The sequence below is a fragment of the Rosa chinensis genome, chromosome 5 (assembly GCF_002994745.2).
Source record: "Rosa chinensis cultivar Old Blush chromosome 5, RchiOBHm-V2, whole genome shotgun sequence".
NCBI classification, from domain to species: Eukaryota; Viridiplantae; Streptophyta; class Magnoliopsida; order Rosales; family Rosaceae; genus Rosa; species Rosa chinensis.
The window spans coordinates 19,384,263-19,409,928 of NC_037092.1; the positions used below are offsets into that span (position 1 = coordinate 19,384,263).

Here is a 25,666-nt window from a genome sequence, read left to right on the forward strand (position 1 = left end):
AATCTCATGCTCTACCAAGCTGGTTATCACTCTTGGGACATTTATCTTCAACATTCTTTAGGCGCTTTACATAATACAATAGCATAAATAAAAGCCCTCCTCCATACTCAACTAATAAAACCCCTGCTTATCTTTTGCTATTGTAAATTTGTAATAACGGCTCTCAAAAGCACACCCGATTAATCTCATTAGTTTGTTCTGCTTCCACTGCGAAAAGTACTCAGCACAGACATAGAAATCCTGAAGAACCCGATCAGCTTAGGGAAGCCTGAAGCGAATACTGTCTTGGACATGGGGTCTTCTCTTTACATCTAGAAGACCCTACAAGAACATCAAAATGCTAGAACTTTTCAGACCCGCAACTTCCTGTTTCTTTATTTCTTTAAGAGTAGAGCAAATTGAAACAAATGCTATTGATTCAAAATCAAACAACCAGCAACCCATTTTTGCATTTTCCAAATCAATAACACCTAATAAACAGAGTTAACCAAATATAGAATAGAGGAAACTGCACACAGTAGGACATCAGTAAATTGGAGAACTCATAACTAATATTAAGATTACTCATGTCTCAATGTACTGAACTTAGCATTTACTATTAGCTGTGAACAAAGAGGCATCAAAGTTATCGTTCAAAGATTGGAACTTTATTTGTTAGTTTAGTTTTCTCTTTGGGTACATTTGATATTTCTGAGCAGAATAGAACGAAAGCGAATACCTGGTCGGGCTGGGATCGGATAGGATGCGGGCAACTCCAGTGAGGAAAGCATAGACGGTGAGACTGCCCCTACCAAAAATAGAGGAGGATAGCAACCGATTACCTGCCATTTTATTTTCGTTCGAGTGCAGAGTCGCGTGAAAATCATATGGCCCCACCAAAATATTCTGAGTATACAATTCAGATTTCAGAGTACTTAAGACGTTGCCGTCTTTGCCGTCTTTGAGAAGTCAAAAAGTCTTCCATGAACTTTCTACTGAAACTCGGAATTGTTTATTTTATTTGAAATCCTTGATCTTTCAAACTCGGACAAAGTCCACTACAGGAAAAGTAATCTTTCACGACACGTTATTTACGGCGTGCATTATCTGCATGTCGTAATTGATGGTCATTCACGACGTACAATAAAACACACGCCATAAATCATACTCGTTTGTTACTTTTTTTACAGCGTGCACAACATGCAGGCCATAAACGATATATTTGTTCGTTGTTTAAGGCGTATTTAACCTGCCCCGAAACATTTGGCTAAAAATTGGGGGAACAAGGAGAGATAGAAAGACTCGGACCTAAATCTCAGTCCTCTTCTCTCACTCACACACTCTCTTCCTATCTCTCTCAAAATCTCCAAGGACCGGTGATAATTCTGGTCGATCTGCCGAAAGCCCAAGCATATATTCAAAAGTCTGGTGCCGACACAAGGACCGTGGTGCTTCTGGTCGATGACAGTGGCGAGAAGCATAGCGATGTGAGCTCATCGGTCTCGTCGGTGTCGTAAGCCCTCTTTCCATTAATCTCAAAACCCTAACTCCAACCAATCAAACCAATTTTTTTGGATTTGTAGGGGTAAGCATCGGAAAGGTAGGGTATCACCAAGGCGGCGACGGTCCTGTTCTCTATGTCAGTGACGAGAAATCAGAAATCACGAGGTTGAAGCTGCATGAACTTCACTGTTTTTCTTTGTGCCTTTTGAATTTGAGCTTTTCTGGAATTGTTTTAGTTGCATTGGATTGAGACTGAATGACTGATTACGATTCTAACAACTTGATTAAGTTGTGAACTGATTGGATGATTTGTGGTTGCTATAGGTGAATTGTTGAATGAGTGATTGTTCTGGTGATTTCAAAGAGCAGTAAGAACCAACGGTATGCTTTTTAGTTTTTACTTACTCTCTAAATTTCATTTTCTCAGTAGCCAGTTCACTTCAGGGTTTGGGGTTTCAAGGTTTTGATCCCAAATTTCTATCTTGGTAACAATTCGCATTCATTCCCGAGTTTCTAAAGGTTTGAATCCAATAACATTTATATGTTCTTGTGCTAGTTATTGCTCTTCGATCTTGTTGTTGTTGTTTTGTTTGTTGTATATAGGAAATGAAATTTTATTTGTATAGGTGAGAGGGTTGGTAAAGCAGAATTTGGACTCGTTTAATTACTTTGTGAACACTGGAATCAAGAAAATTGTGCGTGCCAATGATTGCATAGTATCCGGCATCGATCCTAGCATTTGGCTCAGGTTCACTACTGTTGTTACTTGTTACTTTATTTCTCTTTTCTGGTTCACATTTGCAAGATATTGGTTCGGTTGCGATTGAGCTTGGTAACAATTACAGCTGCAATTAATTTCAGTATCATTTCAGCTAGAGAATACTCAGATGAAATGCATAAATTTCAGTTTCAATTTTCATTACTTTTAACCCAGCATCGCAAGAGAAGAGTCCCTATTTGTTTAACTTTAGAGTTTTCTATCCTTCATAGATGGGAGTCATGGGACTGGAACTACATTTTCTAGAAGTGAACCATCCCTAGCTTCTGATCCTTCCGAGATGTTCTATTATGTATACTGATTTGTTACGTTTGGCTTCCAGCAGGTGATTTCATTTACTCAATTTGTGTGCTTTAGATTTATGTTGGAATGAGTGATTGTTCTGGTGGTGATGAATATTATTATTCGTTTCTTTCCTATATGGTATGCTTATGTTCTTCACTAGCGAGTGCTGCATTATTTAGAGTTCCAATTCTAGGTCAAAATATACTTTTTGGTGCAACGGGAATTAAGTAAACTAAGCATTCCCTTCTTTTGTTCTGTAAAGACAATGGTTAGGAGTGAGGAATCCTTTCCAATGTGTGATTTTATGTGTAAAATTTTTCCTTCTATATATTTTTAGCCTGGTAAAACTAACAGATGACCATGGACTGGACAAATGGGACTACTTCTTATCTCATTAGGCATTAGCAGTATTTTCTAGAGAATGTGGTTTTGCCTTGTAATTTTTTGTCTAACCCTACTCATTATTATATAGTCTGTGATGTACACCTTGAGGGCTTGAGCTTTTTGTGAGATGTGATGGAAATGTATGGTTGGTTAACTTGGTTTCTTGTCTACTTTGATTTACATCAACGGTTTCTGATTATGGAATAAAAGTGAAATATTTTGATTAGATAATTGGCTTAATTGTGTTTTTCTATTTTGATGTGCAATATTTATACATGTTATTGGAAAATAGTATTCTGCATTATTGTTTTCACTTTTTCCAAAAATGTAGTAGCTCAATTGGAAATGGTTCAATACTCTAAAATAGGTTGAAATGTTTGCAGACTCATGGTGTGCGATTTGGGCAAGCAAGTGTAAGAAGGCTATTGGTTTTGCTGAGGTATGTTATGGTGTGTATCAAAATATACTTTCCCAGGCTATGAAGCTTTCATCACTATTTGTGTGTCTTCTCTTTGGCTAGACATTTTTCTTTCTGTTCCATGATTGGCTTGCAGAATTTACATTAATAACTTCTTGAAAGTTCTTGATGCATGTTCAGCTAGCTCCAGGAAACAAAAGTGTCCACCTAGCAGCTCTAATGGGAGGTGAAGGATTAGGAAAAGGTCCTTAATTTTTTATCTAATCTTCCGTAATGTGATATAACCATTCGCTCACTTGTGGGAGGTAATGTGATATATTGTGATACCATGTGGAATGTGGAATATTGTGATAGATATCATTCGCTAACTAATCGATTTTATTAGTCAAAGGATAAAATGATGTAATGAGGTTTAGTATATCATTATTACACTTTTTGTAATATGATTATTGTGGTTGATTGAGATAATTTCGATGAAGAGTTTCTTTTACATTGGGTATGTTGTACTTCTATTTTGTTTCAATAAGTGCCTGAACATGATATGGCTAATAGCTACAATGTTGGGGTGATCCTGGAACAATTGAAAATAAATTGATTTTTTTTTTTTTTGCAAAAGACATTTACGGCGTGCAATGCGCGTCGTAAATGAAAATTTAAGGCGTGCTTATGAGAACATTTACGGTGTGCTTTTGAGTACATTTACGACGCTGTCTATAAGAGTGTCTCTTCGCGCGCCGTAAAATGTCATTTACGGCGTTTTTTGTGCGCCGTAAATGACCTATTTTCCTATAGTGATCATGGTGCAGCACTGTTCGTTGGGGACACGCCTAGGCCAGAGGACAAATTCAAGTCGATATGGGATTTACTTGTTGGATGAACTGTGACTGCCTTGGTTTTGAATTTCTCTTTGATAATCAGACTCGATGTCAATTTTGGAGTGTAAAGTATTCTCAGGTCCTTGAAGATCCGGATAGCTATGCAACTAAATATATTATACCAGGACTAGTCCCTACATATAAACTACATTCTCGAAGAAACATTAATGGTTAGTCTGCTTAACTAGTTATGCATAATGATGTAACTAAAATATACAGCTATATAGATAATAGTTTGTCGCTGTAGATGCATCACATAAGTGGATATGGATTGGTATTGCAATTGCAGCTGTTCTTCTGGCGCTGGTGCTTTGCAGCCTCTGCTACCTAATACGGAAAAGAAAACTTGCAGGTATTAGTTTCTTTAGAGATTATTATGTACACCTGTTTTTTTATGTTGCTTTTGCGAATAGAAATGATAATTATCTGCATTAATCTTAATAGGTGAGAACCAAACAAATATCCAGGATATGCTGAACATCATGAAATCTAATAGACCTACTGATGCTAATGGGCTTCAAAATGATGGAAAGAGGGGACAAGATTTAAGTGCATTTAGTTATGCATCTATTATAGCTGCCACTTGCAACTTCTCTAATGAAAATAAGCTCGGAGAAGGGGTTTTGGACCTGTTTACACTACTAGCAAAATCTCTAGTGGCCACCCATTTTGGATACACTTTTCTAAGTGTATCATTTGAGTAAAGCAAATGACACCCTTTTATATTTTTAGTATTCTTTGTTTTATGGGTACTGTGACAAAATAAAAAATATAATCAACAAAATAAGTTAATACATTTATTAAAGACAAAAATCCGTATTCATTGCTAAATAAAATACTAAATTAATATTTTATATTAAATACTCGGATAAGTATCTGATATCGATATGGTTAAGGGTGTGAAGTAATAATATCTAATTATTTATTTGTATTTAATTTATTCAAATTTACAAATTAATCATCTTTCCTTGCAATTCGTATTGGAAAAAGTATTTGTGTCATTATTTTCTTGTGTTTTTATATTTAAAATGTCATTAGGGTTTTTGTATAATTAGTTAATGGGCATAATTGCAAAACAAACTATGCATATCTGTATACATTATATTGTCATACGTTTAATAAAAATTGATTGTTGTTTAAATATAATTTTTAACCAGATTTGCTTTGCCAGCATAATTATGAGTTTTTTTTTTTTTTTTGAAATAGCATAATTATGAGTTTTAGTTTGCCGTATATCTATTATTTCTAATATATTAGGTGCAGATTGACAATAAGTTTGTGGAGGGTTGGTACGCGCCCCACGCGCTTTGGAGAAAACTTGAGTCTCTGGTGTTCGGCGGTCCTCGTCTGGCGGCACCCTCATTCTAGCGCTGGTCTTTGGCTGCGCTGGTGTGGTGTGGTTGCTGCCAGACGGGCTATGTATGTTTCCCGGTGGTCTGGAGTTTGGGTGGTTGCATTCGGTGTCTCTCTCGTCTGGGTGGCGGCGCTGATTCGTTGGTTTGGCTTCTTGCCTTGGTTACGGCCAGGATGGCAGTCATGGCTGGCTGGGCTGCACTGGGTTTTAATCAATGGTGGAGGGGATCGATCTCGGTGGCCGGATAGTTTGCTATGTGATTTGCCTCTCTGTGTGCAAGATCTAAACTGTGGCGGATTGTGGGGGATTGCGGTGGGGTTCATGGGAGCCTGGTGGTGGTTTGGCGTTTTGTGGGGGAGAGATGTCCATGGGTGGGGGCGGGTCTCCGTCCAGCAAGGGTTGATCTGTAGAGGCGAGTTCGGGTTGGGGGAGGTTTCATGCGGTGGTTGTGCTATTCAGGGCCTATCGCGGTTTAGAGCTGGTAGGGAGAAGTTAGTCACCGACCATACTATTCCGGCAACGAGGATTTCCAACTGGTCGGGGTCGTTTACTCGGCAACGGGGCAGGGTTTGTGACGGTGGTCTTTTGGTTTTTAGTAGGGTTTCTTTTTTGGTTAGGTTAGTGTTAATAAGTCCCTTCTCTTTTGAGAAAGGGTTGGGTTCCTACTCTTTTGAGCTAGGATTGGGTCTAGGTGTTATGCCATGTGAATGGTGTCATTCCCGAGGACGAGGACTATTTGGTTCAATTCTGGTTTACTTTTGGTGTCGAGTCGCTGACGAGCGATCCTTTACACGTGATCTGGTACTTTTGGACGCGGTGTTGAAGAGGACGCAGTCTTCTTGGCGGTTGATTACGAGGTATTACTGGAACTTTCGGGGTCATATGATCAATGTAGCCTTGGAAAGGGGCGTATTGTGGTTAGAGTTTGGGCCCATTGGCCTAATGGTATCTGTAACTGCAGTTTATTGGGGTTTTGGTTCATGTCCCCCCCAATGTATGGTTTTCGGTTGATTGAATGAATTTTATCTTTTTCTCAAAAAAAAAAAAGATTGACAATAAGTTTTCAAAAAAATAAAAATTTAATTGTATTAAGATCCCAAATTCTTCTCTAACATTCAGATAATCGTATATTTAGTTTTTATTAGCCACGTTCCTTGTTTTCGTATCTAATATGGTAACTAATAGCTACAATTTCAGTTTCCATATCCAATGCTAATTTTGCACCCTTTTCCATATCCAATGTTAATTATGCATTGATAGCTTTCCAAATCCAATACTAATTGTGCACTGGTGCACTTCCATATTCAATCGTATTGCAAAAAATATCTGTTTCATTTATTTTCTTATGTTTTTCGATTTAATATGTTATTAGAGTTTTAGTATTATAAGTTAATGGGCATAATTGCAAAATAAATTATGCATATCTGTATCCATTAAATTGTCATACGTTTAGTAAAAATTGGTGGTATTTAAAATATAATTATTAACTGGGTTTAATTCGCAAAACATAATTATCAGTTTTAATTTGCCGCATAAAAATTATTTCTAATATATTAGGTGCAGATTGAGAATGAGTTAAAAAAATAAAATAAAAAATTAATTGAAGTGGATTAGAGTCAAAATACAAATAATATTCCAAATTTTTCTCTAACATTAGCCACGTTTCCTTGTTTTTGTATCCAATATGGTAACCAATAGCTACAATTTCAGTTTCCATATCCAATGCAAATTGTGCACCCTTTTCCATATCCAATGTTAATTATGCATTGATAAGTTTCCAAATCCAATACTAATTGTGCACGGGTGCACTTCCAATGCAAACCACTCAATCATATTGATGTTGAGGTGCTATGAATTGACGTTCAGGAAACAAAATTTAATCAAACAAATTTTCAGTTGAAAAAGAGATAGCATCGATCATCAAAAGGTATCAATTTTTATTCCAATTATTATTGACATTTGTTCATCGATTTTTTTTAGTATTATTTATGACTTTAGAAATCAATTTTTATTTTCACCAAAAACTAAATACTCATTCCTTTTTTTTTTTTGTATGCAGCTTGATAACAAATCTTTGATCAACGATATGGACAAGGAATGGATATTTTTAGATAAGCACACTGATGAATATAATGCTAGATTGCATGCATTCCTCAATTATGCCTTAGAGCATGCTTCTTTTGAAGGTACAATCAAGTGTCCATGTAAAAGGTGTCATAATGGCTACAATAGACTGCCTGCTGTTGTTGAGCAGCATCTTTGGGTGGATGGCATGGATCCAAAATATGTTAACATCCCCTAGACTGAGCATGGTGAGCATTTTCCAGCTACAGTTGATCATAATATGGCAGGGCCTTCATCATATCAACCAGATTTTAATTTGCCGGGACCGTCATCACATCAACCAGATTCTGATGTGCAAGATATGTTGCACGATGCATTTGGTATGTACAAAGGTGAAGATGATTTACTAGAACCAGCAGAGACTATTGAAGGTCCATCCTTGCCTAACGGCCCTACCCCTGATGCACAAAGATTTTACCAGCTTTTAGAAAAAGCTGACGCTGAATTATACCCTGGTGCAGGAAAAAAGATGTTTGATTTTTTGATAAAGCTGTATCAAATAAAAGCATTGAACAGTTGGAGTGATGTATCGTTCACACAGTTGCTTGAATTGTTAAAGGCTTATTTGCCCCCAGGGGAATCTCTTCCTGCTTCTTTCTATTTAACAAAAAAGTTCATCAAAAGTCTCGGGCTGACATACCAGAAAATCGATGCGTGTCCAAACGATTGCATGTTATATTGGAAGGAATATGCTTCAAACACAGTTTGTCATGTATGTGGTACTAGTCGGTACAAAGAGAACACCTCCCCTACAAAGAAGGTACCAGCCAAGGTTTTGCGTTACTTTCCATTAGGGCCAAGGCTTCAAAGGTTGTACATGTCTCGCCACACCTCTGAATTTATGGTTTGGCATTCTGAAAAGAGACCACGAGATGGGGTTCTACGTCATCCAGCCGATTCTCTTGCTTGGGAAGAATTAGACAAAATTGACAATAATTTTGGCTCTGATGGTCGAAATGTTCGTTTAGGTCTAGCTAGTGACGGATTCAATCCTTTCGGTATGATGAGCTTGTCCCACAGTACTTGGCCTATTATCGTTACTGTTTACAATCTCCCTCCTTGGTTATGCATGAAAAAGTCATACATGATGCTATCGTTGCTCATTCCAGGCCCTAAAAGTCCAGGGAATGACACAGATGTGTACCTGCAACCTTTGATAGATGAATTGAAAATTCTATGGATAGAAGGGCTTCCTACGTATGATGCGTTCAAAAAAGAGGTTTTTCAGATGAGAGCTGCATTATTGTGGACTATAAATGACTTCCCAGCATATGCCATGTTGTCTGGATATAGCACAAAAGGATCTAAAGCTTGCCCAACTTGTGGTGAAGAGACTGATTCTTTTAGGTTGCATCACGGTAAGAAAGAAATCTACATGGGACATCGAAAGTGGCTGCCAGATAACCATATTTTTCGCACATGGTATAATAACTTCAATGGATCAACTGAGCATCGTAAACCCCCTAAACCAATGGTAGGTTTAGATTGTTTGAGGGCGTTAAGTACATTGGAGTTCCAGTTTGGAAAGGGAAAGGAAACAAGCTCTAGTCGTAAAAGGAAACGAGTTCAAAATAATGATAACACAAAATACACAGGACCGTGGAGGAAGCAAAGTATTTTTTTTCAACTACCTTATTGGAAGGACTTATTATTGCGTCACAATATAGATGTCATGCATGTTGAGAAGAATGTTACAGAGAGTGTCATTGGGACTTTGCTTGGAATTGATGGAAAAAATAAAGATAGCTTAAAGGCACGCCTTGACATGGTCTTAATGGGTGTTAAGCATTCACTCCATCCTGAGGCACGTGGTGACCGAACATGGCTACCCCCGGCGAAATACACTTTATCCAAAGACGAGAAGACACTAATGTGCAAAGTACTTGAGTCAGTTAGGGTGTCTGATGGATTTTCATCGAACATTCGTAGATGTGTAAGAGTTGATAAAAGAAAATTGGTTGGTCTTAAAAGTCATGATTGTCACATAATTATGCAGTATCTACTTCCAGTGGCCATCCGTCGTTCACTAAAACCAGACATAACCAAGGTATTATTGGAACTCAGTGCTTTTTTCAGACAATTATGTACCAAAGTTGGCACCGTAGACCATTTTCGTGCTTTGTCAAATCGGATTGCTGAAACACTTTGCAAATTAGAAATGATAATGCCACCATCTTTTTTTGACATCATGGTACACCTTCTAATACACTTAGCAGACGAGGCAGCAATTGCAGGACCTGTGCAATTTCGATGGATGTACCCAATCGAAAGGTATGTCAAATAAATTTTTTTTTTAAATAGTTTTTTTTTTTCGGAAACATTTATACGTTTTAATTTCTGATTTATATATGAAAAAAGAAAATTAGTTGTCGACGTATGTTATAGTTATATAGATATATTGACAACATGATATATGTGTATCGGCACTAGCATTTAATTACATAAACAATTTGACTGTTAACAGGCCATTCAATTTACTTTATAGTTACTTTACTTACGCTTGTGAATATATATATATATATATATATATATATATATTTATATTTATATAGCTAGCCCTATATATATCATATATATTTTGTTTATGATTGAGCTACAATTAATTTCATCATAAGGAGTGAATGATATCATAGCTAACAATTAACCTTTTTTTTTTTCCTTTCTTTTTCCTATTTTCTTTTGAGCCAGATACTTACATGACTTAAAAAAGTATGTACGCAATAGGAGTCGGCCTGAGGCAAGCATCGCAGAGGGTTATATAATTGAAGAATGTCTATCATTTTGCACAATGTATCTGTCAGATGGAGTTGAGTAAAAGAGAACAAGAATTGGTCGTAATGCTGATGACCCTGGGATTGTTCCTCATGAAGGATTACCATTATTTGTCGGGATGGGACGATCTATAGAACCAGGACACGAGTTTACACTAATTGACCTTGAGTGGGAACGCGCACATACACATGTGTTGATAAATTGCCCTTAGATTAAGCAACATCTAGAGTAAGTTATTTAATGTTAATTGTTCATTATTGTGCTACCATTGATTAAACATAATTCATGTATCACTAACCAATCATTGTTGACATTGTTAGCGACCATGTGGCAAACACACAGCGGACTAAGAATAGACGCACAACTTTGATGGAGGCTGAAAGACAAGCAAATAATACATTTTCGATATATTTTTAGGAATTGGTAAGATTTTTTTTTTCCATATAAAGCATATCTTTTTATAACACTTGTGTCATATATACAAATGAAGCAACATATTTTAATAATACAGATTGAGAGAAGAGTACAACGAAAAGAATTTGTCGACCCAGACATTCGAGCCTTGGCTATAGGACCAGATAAAAAGGCAAGGCGATTCAACAAGTACATCATGAATGGGTTTTGCTTTTTTGTTAAATCTATTGATGCTCAATCAAATACTCAAAACTGCAGTGTGTTTGTTAAAGCTGGGGTGAGTAGCTATGCTACTGCGGGAGATCGTAGACCAAGGGATGGTGTAAAAGACTACTACGGTGTACTAACAGACATCATTGAGCTAGATTATCACCATGGTCGGAAAGTCTTATTATTCGATTGTGATTGGGCAGATAATAGAGTTCGCAATAGAGCCGTCAAAATGGATGAGTATGGCTTCATTTTGGTAAATTTTGATCATCTACTTCCTAAACCGGACACTCTCATTCTTGCATCACAATCAGTGCAATTTTTCTATGTTCAAGACCCAACTGAACCGAATTGGCACACAGTGATCCGAACCCGACCCAGAGATTTATTTGATATGGGCACAGACATAGAACCGGAGCCTTATGATGCCCAAAATTTGATTGTAGGGATTAACGATGACGGAATAGCAAGAACAGACATGGACGGTGTTCTAGTGAATGATGTCATAGAATGAAATTGAAGTAGTTGTTTTTTTTTTTTTAACAATTTTTTTTTTCTGGTAATTATTTTGTTGCAACTTTGGTATTGTTTTTGTTTTTCAATATATTAACAATTTTTGTTTTTTAATATATTTACATTTTGGTGCCCTAATTATATACATCTACTGCTTAAAGAGAAAGAAACAAAAGAAAAAAAGAAAAAAAAGCAAAAGAAGCTCAGGCCTGCTATTTACGTAATTATCGCCTCCACCTGTTTTCGTCAAGTGCTGCCGTGTGGTTTTGATGGAGCTCTGCGTGTTTGCTCCACACAGAGACAGTAAGGGTGATGGAGGGAGAGAGACGGTAAAATCGCTTCTATTTGAGATCGGTCGGAGAGAGACAGTGTATAGCTTCCTTGGACATGATGAGCAGGTCTGGAGCTTTTGGGAGTTAAAGAGGAAGAACGCAGTACTACAATGAATTGATTGAGGTAGGAAGCTGTGTTTTTGTTTGCATTTTTCAACTGGGTATATGGTGCATTTAACTTCAATTTCATTTTATTATCAAGATTTGGTTTGGATTCAATTTGATTATGATCTGTATTGTTATGGATTTTGTGGCAATGGAAGAGTATTGGGGAATGAAGGTATTACATTCAACAGTCTCGATGAGCCAACAAGGCATCAATTTGCAGAATTACTCATGTTGTTATCCTTACTTGCAAATACCCCATTTCCTCTGCCCTCATCTGAAATTGTCCCTTTTCTAGTTGGCATTCTAGAGTCAAATTCTAGCAATGTTGAAACCAAACAGTCATGTTTGGGTGCACTTTACAACCTGTCCACCATGTTTGTCCTCCAATAAAGAAATCTCCGAGAAAGCTCTTGCAACATTGGGGAACTTGGTTGTGACCTTAATGGGGAAGAAGGCTATGGAAGAATCTTTTGTGCTTTTTCAAGCAGAGCGGATTTGAGGTAGAAACTATATTCCTTTTATTTTATTCAGAAATCAACTAAATTGAATTATATAAAGAGGCTGTTTAGAGTTTGTAGTCAATTAGAAAACCACATCTTCACGTTTTCAATTGGGGGACCTTCACGGATGCAGAGAGCAGGACAAAATAGAGTGAAAGCGGGAGCAAAATGCCTGAAATCAAAAGGGAAACAATGGAAAAGAGAAATTGAGAGGGACAAAGATTGTGTTGCCGCCAATTGTGTATTAAAATCCCTTCGAACTTTCAAATGGATAAGACGTGGTTCTGCTATGGTACGCATATAAAACAACCACGTCTGTAGAAGTGGAGGTCAATTCCCTATCAGGTTTAACAATCAATTCTCCATCTCTCTCATCTCTCTGGTCTCAGTTGGAGGAGATTTGCTTATCTCTGTTAATTACTATTCGTTTGGAGAATGGGTATGATTGTTTATATTGATTTTTGTGGTTTTGACAGATGAGTCACCTATATGAGGATGAAGAGGATTACGAAGAAAATGGATATGACAATAGTGAGACACAAGATGTTGGTGGCGACTTTAATATTCAACAAGACGACGACAGCGAAACACAAGATGTTGGTGGCATGTTTCATCAGCAAGATGACGTCAATGTTTCATCAGAGAAGCCTGGGGGAATAAAGAAGCACTGTGGTCCAAACCAGAAGAATTGGGCAATGGAGGGTCGGGAAAAGCTCTTGTGGAATCGTTTTGGACTTCCTAAGGGTCCACGATTGAAGGTGGCAAGATTCTCAAGATTCTTGGGTATTTTGGCAAAAGACTTTACACTTTTTCCAATTAGTACACCTGACTACCGGCATTTCAATGCTAGTGACAATCTTGAAAGGGCTTGGAATCGTGTTAAGGTATATGTTGAATGTTTCAATCCTTTGTTAACATTGTCTTATATGTGACTTTCCATTATATTGATGCATGTAAACAATTTGTGTAGGAAACTATTGATTGGTCTAATCCTTGGGTTGCAAGTTTGGAAGGTAAAATCAAGAAAAGGGTGAAGAGCAAGTTAAATGAACGGTGGAAGCACTGGAAGTCTCAGTTGCGTAAAAAATGGTATAAACCATTCATGAACACACCACGTAGGTTTCAAAAGCCTAATGATGATCGTGTCAATGAGCGTCAATGGAAAATTTTTGTTGCAAACATGGACAAGAAGAAGCACTAGGTACAAAACAATTATTTCATCTTCTTCATGTAGGCTAGATTTAATATTACTTACCGGTGTTCATATGTTGGAACACAGAGAATAGCAAGCATCAACAAAAGAAATCGGTCTCAAAAGAAGTTGAACCAATCAACAGGGACTCGAACATATGCAAATGTCGCTCATGAATATGTAAGTGAAACTTCAGTGCATACCTTAAATGTTATGTTAGAACAACTTCAAGTCTATTCAACACTGGACAGAGCTATATCAAAGACTATATATGGACAGTTATAATTCCTTTTTCTTTGTTTCTGTCGGTAAAATCTTTAGTTTAAGTGATTTTTTGCTTGAGTATGTCCTCAATTTTTCTTCACCAAAGCTTAATTAATAGGTGTATCTCAACTAATACAGTTTGTTGCTTTAACATTCGCTTAGCTATCCCTATATATACTAACTGCCCACTTCTTAAAAAGAAAAACGCCAAATGTGGTAATTGCAAACATATAAAGGGAAGAAGAGACCTTGACCTCGATTTATTGTAATGAGTTCCAGATTGGTAGAATATATACTTTGCAGACAACTATGCTTTTTGAGAAGTTAGTATGGCAAGATTAATTGTTGCATGCTTGGTAAGTTCTTTCATTGCTGAGTAATTGTTGATCGGTATTCACCGACCCTTCCACATCTAAAAGGTCTTCAAAATGGAGATACTGCTACAAATGCTATCAAGCAGGTCACCCTTTTGAAACTTAACCCTGAAATAAATAGAGATCCCATAATGCATCAGTTAAGCAATTCATTATGGCAGCATCTATATACAGCATTACTTCATGGCAGTATAGGCAAATCACCATTTCTACCTTATTTCAATATATGGAAAATATTAAAAAATGAAACAGGGGAATTATTTACAGATTATTAGTCCAAATATTTAAAACGTGATTACCTGCATACATTTGGATTTGCTTCTAACTCTTTGTATATTTGTTTCTTCTCTCTCTTACCTGCCCACCTTCTTGTATATCTAGTGCATATTATTAATATACAATCTATTGAATAGGAAATTTCTCATGGTAAAGAGCCAGATAGGTGGGAGCTATTTAAATTAACACATCAAAGGAAAGGGTCCCAAGAACCAATAGATGCGGCATCTGCAAAGGCAATTGTAAGCTAATTTATCTATAGCTTTATTATACTTGTAGATATTTCGTGTCTCCTTTGCTTATGGTCTATCTATTACATTTGTTGTAGGCGGATTTTGAAGAGGCTGAACAAAAGAGGCTAAGCATGAATGTTGACATCACTGCTCCAGAAATCCGTGAAGAAATGTATGCTGAAGTTCTTGGTAAGGAGAAGGGGAATAGAGTGAGAGGTGTTGGAGCAGGGGTTACTTGGGACGAAGTCCCTGGAATCCATGTTGAAGAGGGAGGAGTATCAAGAGAAGTGAAACAGTTGCGAGAGCAATTGGAAGAGCAAGCGAAAAAGGCACAAGAGAGAGAAGCACACATGATGGAGGAACTACAAAGCAAAATGGCTGAGCAAACAAAACGGATGGAACAAATGTTTGAAGTGAGGTGCGTAGAGATGGCACTCCAAAAAATGGGAGAGATGTTTAAACAATGCGGAATATCAGTGGATACACAAGAAGATGTCATGCAAACGATGTCTCAGTTTGCTCGTGACATGCCTCAAAGGCCATCGACTGTTGCTTTTTCACCAGATGATGATGTCTACCGTCCTACAATGCCATTTGATTGCCCCAATATGCAAATTGATTAATCAAGTAAGTATATATTTATCTTTGCATTTTGACTATACTTATTGGATCTGGAACTTTTTTACAGTTCATATTATGATTTTGTACATATATATGTTATTTCTGAAAGATCGAAACGAGGTACTTTTATTCTGTGTTCAATCTGCTGGACTTTGTCTTTAAGGTCCACATAAATAAAGCCTGCTGATGTTAGTAGCAGAACAAAGCTGAAAAGAAGTACTTACAAGTTGACAGGAATAAAACTAACCTTCCAGTATATAAGGCTGGTTGTACCACTTTGATATCATTTTCTTTCCTTGAAGAATATGAGGGGCACTGCACTGCCTGAAAAGTTTCATGTTTCAATGTAGCTTTGGTTTTAGATTATGAACTAAACCAAAGAATTTTTAGTCTAAATTTATCAGCTTTTTGTGAATAGTTAAAAAACTACAGCATTTCCATTTCGTCCTATTCTTTTTCAACAACCAACCCAATTCAATCTAAACCCAAAATCTTTGTAGTCTGGTAAAAGACTGAGTGGATCAGGCCAGCTGAGCAACTACTACTGATCAAAATACATCTCAACTCTCTAATCAGATATGAATACCAACTCTGACAGAACTAGCAATCAAAACCACCAACTGATTTAAGAACAAAATTTTAGATTTCCGTTTATGTTTTTTTATTTTTTCTTCTATAGTTCTATTAGAGTTTTTCTCCCACCACTTCGTGTTTAATTAAACTACTCTTTTCTTTTTCCTATAGAGGTTTTATTATTATTATTATTAATAAGCAGATCTCTCTATTATGGTTTTGTACATATATATGTTATTTCTGATCAGTAACTCGTCTTTAACTTGATCCATATGTTTAGGAATCATGCCTCTATCAACCATTATGCAACTAGAGCGGGAGCTAATCTTGTGGAGATGGTGGTCATTCCTTCAAGACTATTAGGATTTCAATTCAATGTCATGTTAGGATTTCAATTCAGTACTAGATTAGGATTTGAATTCGGCATTTATTTCAAATTATGTAGACCTTATAAATAACAAAACTATTTATGTACTTCTGGTAAAATTTCAATGTTAGTGGATTTGATTTTATTCATTGAGGTTCTTCTTTGCAGGGGTGTTATAATGGTAGTAATCATGAAACAATTGATAACGAGATGTTAGATTATTGCTAATTTGAATTTTCATAATAGCAGATTAAAAAAAAAAAAAATTGCTCTGAATATTAATGGTAGGTTTCAATAACTTTTTTTTTTAATATAAAAATTCAAATGATACCTTTGTCATAGGGTATCCAACGCATAATAGATACTGAAGAAGATTCGTTGCTTTGCTTAATTAACATTATATAAAAATTTATAATATCAAATGAAATATTAAGGTATTTAGTATCGTATACGTATAAAACAAGTATTTTTATATTTCGATTAATATATAAATAGAAATTAAAAGAAAATGAAGAGAGAGAAAGAAAAACATTAATATAACATTTAAAATAAAATAAAAAATAGAGACACCAAAGTCAAAAGCGTGGCTTTTGGTTACTGGAGCCTGCAATAGAGGATACCCTTTTTCATTCCGTGGCTGCACCGTACCTAATAACTTTTTGATACGGTTATCCATATTCTCTAGAGCAAAAGATACAGAAAAATTAAAGTGTTCTATAAGGCATATGCTGGTAGTGTTATAAGGTAAGGCTTTGAACGATGCAAGTGAATCATTATTTGAAAAGCTATATGGTTAGGACATTACTTCGCTAACCAGCCCTGGTTAGCGTGGGCTGACCACGGCCAATAATAGATCGACACGTGTATGAAGTGGGAATTGAGGCCAAAGCAATTAAGAGCAGGAGATAATAACTCCTTAGCCCGGCCGATCGAAACGACGGCGTCACTGGCCTTCAACCAGACGACTCTGAGCGGCACGAAGGTCTCGAGAATGGAAGCGCTGCTGGTGACGAGTTCCTTGATGATGAGGTAGACCTGGCCGGGCTTGAAATCCTTGACCAGAAAAAGAGAGAACTTGACGAGTTAAAGCTTACCGGTGGAGTGATTGACCCAGGAGAGGACATCGAAGACGAGTTGCTCGGTCTTGAGGCGCGAATCACGGCTACCCCACTCGTTCTCGATGACCAATTGAAGCGTCGACCACCGCGATAGAACTAATCGGACCCATTCTTGGAACACAGCCGCAGCCGGCCATGGGGATGTCATGGGAGATGCTGATGCAGGTGGCGATGGGGAGGGTGGTGCCCATTAACTCAAATTTTGGGTTTGTGATTTTGATTTGATGGGTTTGATTTCATTTCTCTCTGTCCCGAAAACCTGAAATTTTGGGTGGATTGGATTAGATAAAATTTTGGGTTTTGTTTTGTGAGGAGAATAGATGAACAAGTTCGTATCTTTATTGGAGAATTGGGAATAGATGAACAAGTTTTGTTTTCAGAATTGAGAATTGAGAATTTGGTTAAATTTTGTTTTGTGATGAGAATAGATGAACAAGTTTGTATCTTTATTGGAGAATTGGAAATGGACTCTCTATATCTTGATCTGGCTTTCTGATTGTGCTCTTAGAACTATTGAGTCTGTTCGCTTCTCTGTTCTGTCTATTCAAAACCAGTGAAGGGGTTTAACTTTGCCTACTTTCAATTTCTGATCTTTGGCACAACATTGTCATGATAATTGTAATTAGTGTACTTGGAGTTGTTGACTAAACTTTGTTATACCTGGAGTTTTGCTTTAGGTTCAGCAATTTGGAAGATGGGGACACCGCAGATGAGGTCGTAGCGGGTGGAGGAAGGGAAGGCGGTGATTCGGGTTTGAGAGATTTGGCAGAGGAGATGGGTAGGAGACGATGAGGAGAGGCGGAGGTCGATGCAACCAGGCTGAGTTATTATCTCCTGCTTTTCATGCTTTGGCCTCTGTCCCACTGCATACACGTGTCGATCTATTATTGGCCATGGTCAGCCCAAGCTAACCAGGGCTGGTTAGCGAAGTAATGTCCATATGGTTATTAGTTATTACTTCTTCTTCTTTTGCGAACATTATATATTCAGGGGAAATTGGTGACTGGACAAGAAGTAGCAGTGAAAAGGCTTTCAAAAAGTTAAGGGTAGGGAATATATGAGTTTAAGAATGAATTGATACTTATATATGAACTCCAGCATACAAACCTGGTTCAGCTGTTTGGATTTGCATTCATGGTGAAGAGAGGATGTTGATATACGAGTACATGCCAAACAAAAGCTTGGACTACTTTTTATTTGGTTGTTACCTTAATCTAACTCCTTGCTTAATTACTTAATTCCATTTATCTATTTGTCATCTGATTTAATCCAATTGTACCAATTAGACAGATTCAACTAGATGCCAGCAATTAGACTGGAACAACCGTTTCAGCATAATTGAAGGAATTGCTCAAGGTTTACTTTATTTGCACAGATATTTTTTTTAATTTTTTTATTCAACTAAAGCTTGGTTGTTTCGTCTTCAACCTTCAGTTTCCAATACCCATCACTGTTCATTCACCATTATCACAAATATCTGGATTTTTTTTGTTGGTTTTACTCTCTCCTTTTTAATTGCCATCACTATCTTGTCTCACCCGCCATCATCATCACCAACTCGCTCTCCGGCACCTGAGATGACGAAGAGGACGACCTTTTGTGGTTTTCCCATAAATGGGAGTCTCAGTTTGGACATCGACAGTGTTGAAGTCGGGGCTTTTCACCAAAGGAGATGGTGGTGGTGAGACAAAAACTGTAAGCAAACCCAGTGAAAAATCTAGCAAAAACCAGTCCCTGCCAAACGAGATTTCAGAAATATCCCAGCAAACCCAGTTTTGGGATTTGAATTTTGATCCGAGTTTTGACCTTGATGAGCTTGTTCTACCAAAAACATATTTAGTTTTCGCCCTCAAACCCAGAAATACAAGAAGATAGTAAGATGCTTGCAAATTGGGTTTGTGGAACTGTACATCGTTGTGGTGTTGGGAGGAAGGTTGAAGAACTGTAGGATGAAAGAGAGAGATAATGGTTTTATTCTTCAAGCTTTCACAATGTTTCTATCTCTTTGTATTATTTAATTAATTATTACATTAAATTTTAACGGTTAACTAGTGTTAGTGTAGCAGACAGACGTGGCAAATTTTCTTTGGGTGGTGATATCACCACAAAGAGTGGAGTGGTGAGCAAATTTGAATCCTTCATCCTACAGCTGAAATAAGATCAAAACATTCTCATTCTATCCTTTTCTTCTGCTTTCTCTCTCTCTCTCTACCTTCTCAATCTTCTTATTTTCCCAGATCTGGTTCCTTGGTTTCCACACCACCAAGACCATTATGTTCAGAAATAATTATCTTCTGCTTGTTAGCCTGAATGGATTCCTTAGTTTGAAAAACTCTGTTGATTTTGATTAATGAATAAATATTGAAACTTGTATTTGATTACAATCCTAAACAACCCATTATTTATGATTGTCATCCTTTTATATTTTGCAAATTTGTTACTGCACAGAAGAATTAAAAGGGCAAGCTGAGCACAGTAAGTAGCTACTTGAATTCACAAATATTGTCTTTTGCTAAACCGGTCGTGAATTCATCATAATGTTAACTGTTAAATGTGGAATATTTGACACCAAAAATGATATGTATAGACTTGAAATGATAGAGAGTTGAGGGAGAATTGGAAAGAGAGACCAAGAGATTTTACCAGTTAGTCAGATTTAGAAAAGGCAGAGTTAGAACTTAGAAGATGAGGGAAATGAGTAACCAAAGGAAATCATAGGATTGTGAGAAACAATAAGAGATCGATTAGTAGTGCAATTCATCATCACCTTTCTTGTCGATCGGACCGATTCACACAGATCCTGTAAGGTCCTCAAGCTGGAGTTGAATTTGCCTTTGAATGGACAAAAGACAAAGGCATGTGAAATCTTAGACCGCTAGATGTGTTATTGGACACATGGCGATTTATGATGAAAAGGTTAGGAAGTTCAGGTGAAAAAATAGGTTAGGAGATGATCCTCTCCCTTCAAGGTTAGGGCTTTAGGAAAATTGAAATTATGAGAGAATAAACTGTGTCTTTCATTGATAATAGGGATCTCTTTGTATAGAGGATTACAAACATATATAGAATCTGAGTCTTATAAGGAAACTGAATCGTATAATGATTAAGATATCTCCATGAAATATACTGTAAGACTAACCCTATTACAACTTGGACAAGTAAGTTACCTGAAGTAATTAGTGTTCGGGCCAGACACATAATTCAGATATTTCAACACATCTTTCAAAACATACTTGATGATTAATGAATAAATTATTCATTTGATAAAAAATTTAAAAAAAATACATATTAGTATAAGAAAATTTAAGTGTAATATTTCTTGTACTAATGTGGACATTGAAATTAAGACTCTTAAATCATGTTGAATAAATTTTGGGATTTGAGATAAACAATAAATATAGAAAAAATATATATATGTTTCACTCCGATTTAGCATATTAACAATAAAGACTCTTAAGACCTACAATGAGCTAGAACTCATAAACAATGTACTAGTGCCTGTAAGGCTTTAACGTCCATCACAATCAGAAATGGTCAGATCATTTACAGATAAAATTTGTGGTTCCTTTTCAACCATACTACTGGTGACCGCATGCCTCTCTGTAGAAAATGCTGGCTTTGTAGGTGCAGGTAATCGTGAGCTTTCATTTGTCAACGCGGAGAGCACATCTGACATGGTAGGTCGATTCGCTGCACTATCCTCCACGCATAGAAGACCAACTTGAACGCATCTTAACAGTTGATCCTTGTTAGTACACGAATCAGCTAATTTTGGATCCATTAGTTGTAGCCCTGTGCCTTCTTTCCACAACTCCCATGCCTGAAATTATCCAGATCATATCAGTTGATTTAGGATGACAGAATGATGGAATACTATAGCTATAGACGGACATAAGTGTGCTGAGATTTGTTTGACATACATATCCTACTAAATTGATGGCTCGATCATCATTGTAGAAGCTATTATTTCTCCTACCACTTATGATTTCAAGCACTAACACTCCAAAACTGTAGACATCAGATTTTGTAGAGAAAATTCCTTCCATTGCATACTCAGGAGGCATGTAACCACTACACCAGATAGAAAGGAATTCTTTCTTTATCAGCATAAATCTACATATATCCATGACTAACTACCAAAAGCAAAAGATAAGCACATGTTTACTTACCGTGTCCCAACAATCCTACTAGTATTTGCTTCCAGGTCATTAATGGAGAAAATCCTTGCCATACCAAAATCTGAAATTTTTGGGTTCATATTTTCATCAAGTAGTACATTACTAGCTTTTAGATCTCTATGAATTACTCTTGTTCTTGAGAATTTGTGCAAATAAATCAATCCTTGAGTGATTCCTTCAATTATGCTGAAACGCTGGCTCCAGTCTAGAAAAATACCTCTGATTGAATCTGGTCAATATTCAGAGGTTCAAAATTAGATGACACAGAGAAATAGATGTATACACAGAGAAAATGGTAAAAATTAGCTATGAATCTGGTCAATATGTAGAAAATAGATCTATAAATGTACTAAGAAAAAACTCATAGTCTACTGACATACTAAATAAAAAGTAGTCCAGACTTTTGTTTGGCATGTACTCATATATCAACATCCTCTCTTCACCGTGAATGCAAAATCCAAAAAGCTGGACAAGGTTTGTATGTTGAAGTTCATGTATGAGGATCAATTCATTCTTAAACTCTAATGTTCCTTGCCCTGAACATTTTGAAAGCCTCTTCACAGCTACTTCTTGTCCCGTTGCCAATTTTCCCTGATAAATTAATCATATATCCTCATAATACGTTACTGGATCATCAAAAATCATATTTCTAATGAGTTTAATACATGAAAAACTAAAAGAAGATACTACAAGTCTTAAGCTTCTAACATAGTCAGAAAATAGATTACCCTATAAACAGGTCCAAAGCCCCCTTCTCCAAGCTTGTTTTCTTCAGCGAAGTTGATTGTGGCAGCCATTACAGATGCATAGCTAAATACGCTCAAATCATGTCCCATCTTTCCATCATTTTGAAGTCCATTCAAATCAGTAGGCCTCCTAGAGTTCCTGACGTTGAGAAATTGATTCTGGTCGATCTCACCCTCACCTATTAAGAGGATTGAAATTTCAATTTGCAATCTTCAAAGATGCGAAGTTGGACCTGCCTAACAAGCGCACATCATGCTTAACTAGAGTATATACCTGAAAGTTTAGATTTTCCTCCTCTTCTTCGTAGATAGCACAAGATGGAAAAGGCCATTACCACTAGAGCAGCACTAATAGCAACCCCAATCCAAATCCATTTATGCGTTGCACCTAGGGAGTAACCAATAATATTCTATTGTTAAAAAAAAAAAAGTGACAATATTAAGCTATATATTTAATTTTGACAAAGATTTAATTTCATTACATTCCATTTATATGCAGATATGCTAACCGAACATGCATCAAGCTCAATTATTAGACAGAATTAGTGGGGCTTACCACTTTTGCTTGGTGGTGACTTTGGCATTAGCTTTGTTAAAATCAAACTGCTTGCATTACCAGGTTGAGTGCGGTCTTCAATGAATTCACAGTCCACACTCCAAAATCGGCATCCAGTCTGATTGTCAAACAGAAAGTCGAATCCAAGGCAGTCACAGTTTTGCAAACAAGTATTCTTACAGTCAATACTAGTATCACTGTGACTTCCATTTGATACAAAGTTGAGCGAGCGAGTATGGGCATCTTGAAATTGAACTCGAGGTGATTGGTTTAAAGGAACCTTTCTTTAGCCCAAATGGACTGCTGAAATCCGCCATACAAGTAGTTGGCCGACCAGTTGTCTGGCACCCTACTCCATCTGTGTTGTAGCCTCCACACTGATCTGCTCGTGCAATATCAATTCCCGATCCATAATAATTAAGAAGCCCCCCATAATAATTTAGAACCCATTATGGTAACTCATAAGCACCACCTTCTTCAGAAGTGTAAGTGAGGTAGTCTTCATTCTCATTTGAAACAATGCTAAACTTGTAGCTAACCTTTGCACTCGGCAAAATGTTTTGGAATCTGTTGTTTGTAGCACTATAGTTTCCGCTTCTCCAATAAACCACCCCTTCTCTCCGAATTTCCAATTGGCGGGCAGTTGGGTCCCAATCTAGGATGAAAGGCCCCGGCGGTGGGTAGTTAACGGATGTCCATGACGTAAGAGACCAAATGTGCCCGTTGCTACGGTTGACACCTAACTTCATGCCTGGTAAAAAGGTATCTGCTGGATAATCAAAACTTTGCCACCACACCTGCTTCGTTGATCCATCGGAGTTCAACTCTTGTAGGATAAAATTGCCAGAATCCAACAGAGTAGCCGCAACATTACTACTACTTTTTGGCACGGAGCCAAGCACCATAGGAGGATCGCCGCCACCACTGTCATTGTTTGTAATGATTTTTAATGTGTTGTTGGAGTCCAAGGTAAGAACTCCAAAAGGGTATAGAACAGGCGAGTCTCGGTTGCCAACCCAAGCCCTATTCGCACCACTTACATTGTACCGCCTAATATATAGATAGCTGTAGTTGGAACTTGAACTGAGGGGCAAAAAAAGCAAAGTGAACTTCCCAGTGGTGGAAACTAAAGCGCTTGAGGAATTGAGAGTGTCGCCTATTTTGAGTGTGTCCCCAATATTGTCTGCTGCAGCAGCAACATGACAATTCCACAAGCTTGAAAGAATGATCAGGAAGAAAATTAAGAGTTGACCAAACCTAAAACCATGGTTGATGATCAGAAGATGCTTTGCTTTCTCCTGATGTTCTTGAAAACCAGCAAACATGATCATCACATTAACCATGATTAAGGTCAAGTATTGTCTACTGCCCCAAAATGCCTTAGAAAATCATAATTTATAGTGGAATACCCATTATAAAGATGAAACCTATCTTCTACTTTCATGACGTACGTGACAAACAAGAAAAATAAATTTTAGTCAGACAATAAGAAATAGAGTTTTTCTATTGAGACCTCCATATTTGCTCATTTAATTTGACCTCACATGCTCTTTACACCTCCTATTTGCTTTTTAAAAACTAAAATTTGCTATCTAAACCTCTTTCAAATACCAAACTTAACCTTATAAATAGAATATTCTGAGCATTAAAAATGAGTTTTAATGCTCTCATAATTGTTTGTTTACCCAAAAAAAGAAAAATTGAAATAATTATTGAAAAAAGTCATCGCTTGGTAACTAATTAAAAAAATATTACCATAATGGTTTTCAAGCCTAATTTTCATGGGGCAATGATATAGGGCCTCAATGAGGCCTAAGATTTGTGGCCTCAAATCTTAGGTGTCATGCCATGTAAGCAAATACAAAATTTATTTTCAATTCCACATAATATATCTTGCCACATGATACTATTGCAACACTAAATTTACCATTTTATACTTCATTTTAGATATTAGGGGGTGAATTAATTACAATAATGAATTTAATTAGGTGACTGAAAAAAAAAAGATAAGCTATTAATTATGAATTAATTTAAGAGATATGTCTACAAATTCTTTGACCAATATTTTTCTTAATTTAATTAAATTCTTTCCTATAATTTTTCTTTCCAAATAGTATTAATATATTGAATTAGGTGTCAAGAAATAGGCATTAACTTTTCTTTCCAAACATTGATTAATTTCATCCAAAAAACTAGCATTAATAAATTGATTTTGAAAAATACGTATGTCTAAATTAAGAGGTAAGAAAAAATTTCATGTTAGTAGCAGCCATTAATTATCATCTACAATCTAAATATATGGGGGGGAAAATAATAAACTCAAATATAACGTTAAACCCTAGCTACATAAAGAGAAAAATGAACAAAAGATATATATATATATATATATATATATATAATCGTATGAATATGTATTTTTCACACTATATTTTCAAAATTTACAAGAACCCAACAAAGGTTGAATTCATACATGTGTTGCGCAAATCTATTGTGATCGAATGTATGTGCAAATCCATTGACTGAATTATATGAAAATTTTCTATTCTTGATTGGAGAAAAAAAAATTGTTATTTAAATCTAAGCATGAGTGTAATGAAAAGAAAAAATGAAGAAAAAAAA

General features: G+C 36.5%; 4 protein-coding genes across 4 annotated transcripts; 2 read left to right on the plus strand and 2 right to left on the minus strand.

Moving 5' to 3' along the window:
• The first annotated feature begins 12,197 nt into the window (after positions 1 to 12,197).
• On the plus strand, positions 12,198 to 13,750 carry LOC112203365. The gene is made up of 3 exons (XM_024344343.1): positions 12,198 to 12,221; positions 13,026 to 13,433; positions 13,520 to 13,750. Exons 1-3 carry the CDS (start codon positions 12,198 to 12,200, stop codon positions 13,748 to 13,750), a joined length of 663 nt encoding a protein of 220 aa, XP_024200111.1.
• A 129-nt stretch (positions 13,751 to 13,879) lies between these two features.
• On the plus strand, positions 13,880 to 16,577 carry LOC112203366. Its single transcript, XM_024344344.2, has 4 exons — positions 13,880 to 13,921; positions 14,793 to 14,897; positions 14,984 to 15,515; positions 16,363 to 16,577. Exon 3 carries the CDS (start codon positions 15,020 to 15,022, stop codon positions 15,509 to 15,511), a length of 492 nt encoding a protein of 163 aa, XP_024200112.1. The 5' UTR covers positions 13,880 to 13,921; positions 14,793 to 14,897; positions 14,984 to 15,019; the 3' UTR covers positions 15,512 to 15,515; positions 16,363 to 16,577.
• Positions 16,578 to 21,075: 4,498 nt separating this feature from the next.
• LOC112165392 (G-type lectin S-receptor-like serine/threonine-protein kinase At1g67520) lies at positions 21,076 to 23,257 on the minus strand. The gene is made up of 7 exons (XM_040505756.1): positions 23,108 to 23,257; positions 22,766 to 22,901; positions 22,474 to 22,670; positions 22,126 to 22,336; positions 21,737 to 21,974; positions 21,488 to 21,638; positions 21,076 to 21,387 (listed from the first exon to the last, which is right to left on the minus strand). Exons 1-7 carry the CDS (start codon positions 23,255 to 23,257, stop codon positions 21,076 to 21,078), a joined length of 1,395 nt encoding a protein of 464 aa, XP_040361690.1.
• Positions 23,258 to 23,496: 239 nt separating this feature from the next.
• On the minus strand, positions 23,497 to 24,390 carry LOC112203367 (G-type lectin S-receptor-like serine/threonine-protein kinase CES101). The gene has a single exon (XM_024344345.1). It carries the CDS (start codon positions 24,388 to 24,390, stop codon positions 23,497 to 23,499), a length of 894 nt encoding a protein of 297 aa, XP_024200113.1.
• Positions 24,391 to 25,666: the final 1,276 nt, after the last annotated feature.

Bases quoted from the DNA above. Each gene is read 5' to 3' on its own strand.
- LOC112203365 (XM_024344343.1), top strand. From the start codon at position 12,198: ATGGAAGAGTATTGGGGAATGAAG. The intron at 12,222-13,025 runs GTATTACATTCA...TGGTTTTGACAG, and splicing joins AAGAGTATTGGGGAATGAAG to ATGAGTCACCTATATGAGGA. The intron at 13,434-13,519 runs GTATATGTTGAA...CAATTTGTGTAG, and splicing joins GGGCTTGGAATCGTGTTAAG to GAAACTATTGATTGGTCTAA.
- LOC112203366 (XM_024344344.2), top strand. From the start codon at position 15,020: ATGAATGTTGACATCACTGCTCCAGAAATCCGTGAAGAAATGTATGCT.
- LOC112165392 (XM_040505756.1), bottom strand. From the start codon at position 23,257: ATGGAAGTCACAGTGATACTAGTATTGACTGTAAGAATACTTGTTTGC. The intron at 22,902-23,107 runs GTAATGCAAGCA...TTTTAACAATAG, and splicing joins TGAAGACCGCACTCAACCTG to AATATTATTGGTTACTCCCT. The intron at 22,671-22,765 runs GTATATACTCTA...TCCTCTTAATAG, and splicing joins AGGAAAATCTAAACTTTCAG to GTGAGGGTGAGATCGACCAG.
- LOC112203367 (XM_024344345.1), bottom strand. From the start codon at position 24,390: ATGGTTAATGTGATGATCATGTTTGCTGGTTTTCAAGAACATCAGGAG.